This window comes from Topomyia yanbarensis, unplaced genomic scaffold (genome assembly GCF_030247195.1).
Source record: "Topomyia yanbarensis strain Yona2022 unplaced genomic scaffold, ASM3024719v1 HiC_scaffold_24, whole genome shotgun sequence".
Lineage (NCBI taxonomy): Eukaryota > Metazoa > Arthropoda > Insecta > Diptera > Culicidae > Topomyia > Topomyia yanbarensis.
In genome coordinates this window covers 154,001-158,510 of record NW_026683426.1, presented here as the reverse complement: position 1 = coordinate 158,510, position 4,510 = coordinate 154,001, and the positions used below count along the sequence as shown (strand labels likewise).

The window sequence follows — 4,510 nt, the reverse complement described above, 5'->3', positions numbered from 1 at the left end:
GACCAGTTTTGCTTTCAAACTGAAGAGAAAACTACAGTTTAACTTCACCAGGCACAATCATCAGAATGAGATGCAGGAAAATATTAACCCAGAATGGTTTCATTTTACCGTCCAGTTGGAGATTCATTTCACAAATGATAATCGTGTATGTCGAAAAGGTTTTGTGCAGATCTGCGAATTCGGTTTTTGTGGAATAATTCGACCAAGGGCTATGATGTAGCAGCGGTCAGAGTAGGTCCAATCATACGGCTTCATCCCACCCCGAAAGCAGATGAGCGCTGGGGAATGTTTTCAGCCACCTGGAGGAGGAAGTTCAGCGCGGAAGAAATGTTACCAGACTTCACCGATCTGGTATCTGGACTTTTTTGATGATCTCATAGAGATTGTGTGTGCAGATGGGCGGTTAAAGTTCTGGGAGGGAAAGATTTGTAACTTTAAGGTAAATTGTTTGGAGTCATTTGTTTTTTATTACAACTATTGACGGACGTTTCATTGCAGGATATATATGAAGCCGAAAACACCCACAACAATGGGGTAACTAACATAAACCTCGCCGGTGACGGAGTTGAGTGAACGAATCGGTTTTCTGAGACTGGAAACGTACACGTATGGTTGTCAGATCTATTGGGGATTTACGTCTGTATATGGGCGAAGTAAGTTCTATGTTTCAAGCAATTTTTTAAGCTCACCTAGGGCGCAGACAGATTTTACTTGTTCTTTTAAAATACTGTATATTCTAAGTCATTTAATTTTCAGTCTGTAATGAGTATGTCATCAAGTGCCTTAATTCTTATTCTTTTTAGCTCACGTACGCAGCGGTTCGGCAGGAAGCATTTCAGCAATCCGCCGGATCAAATCCGTCCACAGCTTTCTCAGCTCAACATCACGCATCCGAGGAGGAGCTTCGATGTATCCTAGAGTTTCACCAGCAGGGTTACCGGTGACATGTTTGGAAGTGGCGGGCGGTACAGTCATGACTGGCAGCCAGGGCCACACTGTTAACGTGTTCCGGCTCGATAGCCACCTATTGCAGTTCACCCTAAACGGCCATTGCGGTCCTATTACATGTATTTTCATAGACCAGTGGCAGGCTGAGATGGGCGCATCTGGTTGCCAGGATGGTGTGCTATATGTGAGGGACTTGATACGGGGTATGTCAGCCAAATTTACGGTATGGCCTAAATCTACATAATTAAATTGATTGGTTATTTATAGGTGCCTGTATGTACAAAATTGAAGCCCATGACGACTCAATCGTCGCACTTGCCTGTTCCCCGAGTTACGCAATATCGCTCGGACTGAACGAATGAATACGGTTCTGTGACTACGGAAATCAAATGAGAATCGTTCGTTTCCCTCTTGTTGCGTCGGAAAAGTGGTTCGGTCGGGGGAATCGTAATCGACCAGCTAACAAAAACAAATGTACAGCAGCTTCTGAACGAAGCCATTGCTAGCACGAGTTTTTGATTTGGAAGGATAGTTGCTGAGGACCATTCTTACAATAGTATAAAAGTTCTAACCTCAAAAACACAACAATAAAATGTATTTCTTTCAGAGTTTATCATATCCATTACATGATCAAATGCGCTGATGGGTAAGGCTTTGGATTCGGTTATATTCCATCATCATTGAAGCTAGATCATAGAATCATGTTAATTTGACAGGCTGCAAGTGTTATTAGTAGCACAAACAGCTAGCAGCCCAGCTAGTATTGTTCTTTCTGCTTGCAACCAACCTGGTTATATTGATGTCAATGCTATATTCGCTGTTGCAGCTGTATGGTCGCTATACTGTCCCATGTGTTATTAACATGGGACAATTATGCTTAGAGCACCAGATTCTAAAAGCGACCAATTTTGGCCAATCACGCGTAACAATTAATAATAAATTAAATTGTTGCTCGTTACCTATGCTGCCGTGATCCGCATAGCAGTCCCATTTGGGTTTCCTATGCAGATGGGACAGTTATGCGTATCACGGCAGTATGGCTAAATAACCATTAGAAAGGTTATGAGCTTATGTTGTCGCATTTTATAATCATTTATACTACGCAACAATTAATAATAAGTTACATTATTGCTGAGTATTTTTTGTTGTACATGAATAAAACATGCCGATTTCCTCGTTACCTATGGCTAAATAACCATTAAAAAGGTTATGAGTGTATTGTTGTCGTATTTATAATCATTGATACTACTTTCAAGTGATCGATTTTAAAGATACGTTTGCAAAAAAACACCGAAGCACAGTGAGTTGGTGTTAATGCTCTATCTTTGATCCTAGTGCTGCAGGATTTGGTCAACATTTATACTGTTTTTATTCAATCAACTTCAAGGAAAATGTATCACGTGAACGCTATATATATGGACTTCTAGATTTGGTAATTGTTCCGAATCACACTCGACCTGGCCTTGGGTACAAGATATTTGCTTGATCTCCCACGAGCATGGTCCTGCCGGAGTGTTTGCCTCGCCCGATACCGGGGCAGCCTGTCCTAGCGAGGCTGCCTCTTGTGAATGGGAACCGCTAAACATTCCGATGAGGGCATGTCCAACGGTGTTACCGACGGAGCCGATCGCTACACTACCAGCAGTAGCTGCGATTTGAGTAATTAATCCAAAGGCCTGGTTGGGAGCTACCATTGGTGCAGCGACAGCCGAGTGTGACGCAGGCTGTACCATCGGCTAACTCGATTCCGGCGAGGTGGAGCAGCTGCAACTGGTGCGGACCTATGTTGCGATGTATATAATTTCAAGGATTACCAGAGATTACCAATTACCAGAGATCATCAAAATGTTTTGTGGCTAACGTTGTAATTCAGCAAAAAAATCAAAACAAGTTGAATTGATCGCAACAAATAAAATCGCTTTCTTCAACGAAACGTGGACAAGAAAAAAACAAATGCCAAATTTAACGGAACATTGCCCAATGACGTCAAATAAAAATGAAAGCCTAGCGAGCTTGTTAATACAAGATATTCGCATTTAAAAGTAAACCAAATCAAGTTTCTCATACTGTGGTCGAATAAAAAAAATCCAAGTCTATGTAAACAAGCTCTGCGAAATGTCAAAAAAATGAGGTTAAACATTTTCATCCAATGTTCTACAGCGAGAGGTTCATTTTAGTTTGTTTACATTGCTAATGAATTTTGTACTGCGATTCACCACTTCATTTACCGCGTTGCCAAGAACATAAGTGAAAATATTCAAAGCAGTGCTGCCCAAACGCACATTTTAAGTCCCACCATTCTTGCTGAGGTGAAAAAAATATTCAACATTCTTGCATATTTCAAATTTTAAAAAATCCTTAAAAAATCATGATAGCTCCTAAAAATCTCATTTTTACGGAAATGTTCTTATCAATGTGTAATCTTTCGATTAAAAAAGATGGGTGGGTAATGTCTGCGACATAACCGGAGAGATGTAGAATACATAAGGAACACGTTCTTCAAATATGTTGATACTCATTGGAATTTTCGGACAAAAGGTGATTTGGGCGAGGAATATTTCAAATTACTCTTTACAAAAATGATGGTGGTCCTGAAAAGGACCGGTTTTGTTGGCGTTGTTGGCCTTGGTGAGGGAGATGGCTAACGATGAAATGAATTGTTAGCATGAGGAAGTCGCGTAGTACTGGCCAATGGAAGAACAGATCCTGAAAGTCAATTTTTCTTTATTCATGTAAAATATACATACTTACAAATCTAATAGAAGATTCCTGATCATATTTCTGAATCATTAGTGCGAACATTGTGTAATTTGGTTAAGTACAATGAAAGTTACAAACTTTCCAAACTCGACCTTCTGTTCCTTCAGAAATATTGAAATGGGGTGTCTATATTAAACCGTTAGTCGTGGTCACAATAAAAAAAGATGGGTGGGTAATGTCTGTCACATAACCGGAGCGTCGTGATTTCAATTCGAGACGTTAATTTAAATCTAATAATATTCAACAGAATCACGTTTGAATGGGAAATTTTCAAATAATTCTCTATGGTAATAATGGTGGTTCTGAAAAGAACCTTTGGTATCGGCGTTGGTGTTGATGGTGATGCGCTGGATCGTTGGATATTTTTGGCATGATAGTTACGTGCCTGGCGAACTGTTTTGTAGCCTCGAACAAAACGACAAGACTGGATTCTTCGGGTACCATTACGGCTGAACTTTATAAGCTTAGCTCGACTTTGAAATCCTGCACAATCTCACGAATCAGACACTAGTAGGGCCATTTTGTTTGCTACTAGCACGGAGCTGCACAAAAAAACCATTTAATGCAGTTAGTTCACGGGGGCTGCCAAAAAGCTTGAATAGAAGCATGCGACTTCAACGTTTCTCTTAAACACATGCAACAACACATTCGTTTTGGTAATACTGATAATAATAGTAGAAAGGAATGGAAAAGCAGTGCACGAAACGAGCGAGAGGATAATTTAAATTTTTGTTCCGTGTGCAAGCTACTTCTTTCCACACAACGTATTATGTTGCTTGTTGAAAATTTGCTACACACCTTA

General features: G+C 40.2%; 1 protein-coding gene and 1 long non-coding RNA gene across 2 annotated transcripts; one reads left to right on the top strand and one right to left on the bottom strand.

The window, feature by feature from the left end:
* The first annotated feature begins 223 nt into the window (after positions 1 to 223).
* Positions 224 to 879, top strand: LOC131695035 (uncharacterized). The gene is made up of 3 exons (XR_009306588.1): positions 224 to 439; positions 499 to 653; positions 804 to 879. It is a non-coding gene; the product is annotated as an uncharacterized LOC131695035 (long non-coding RNA).
* A 1,451-nt stretch (positions 880 to 2,330) lies between these two features.
* LOC131695023 (hemiasterlin resistant protein 1-like) lies at positions 2,331 to 2,681 on the bottom strand. Its single transcript, XM_058983557.1, has one exon. The coding sequence runs from the start codon at positions 2,679 to 2,681 to the stop codon at positions 2,331 to 2,333; it is 351 nt and encodes a 116-aa protein (XP_058839540.1).
* Positions 2,682 to 4,510: the final 1,829 nt, after the last annotated feature.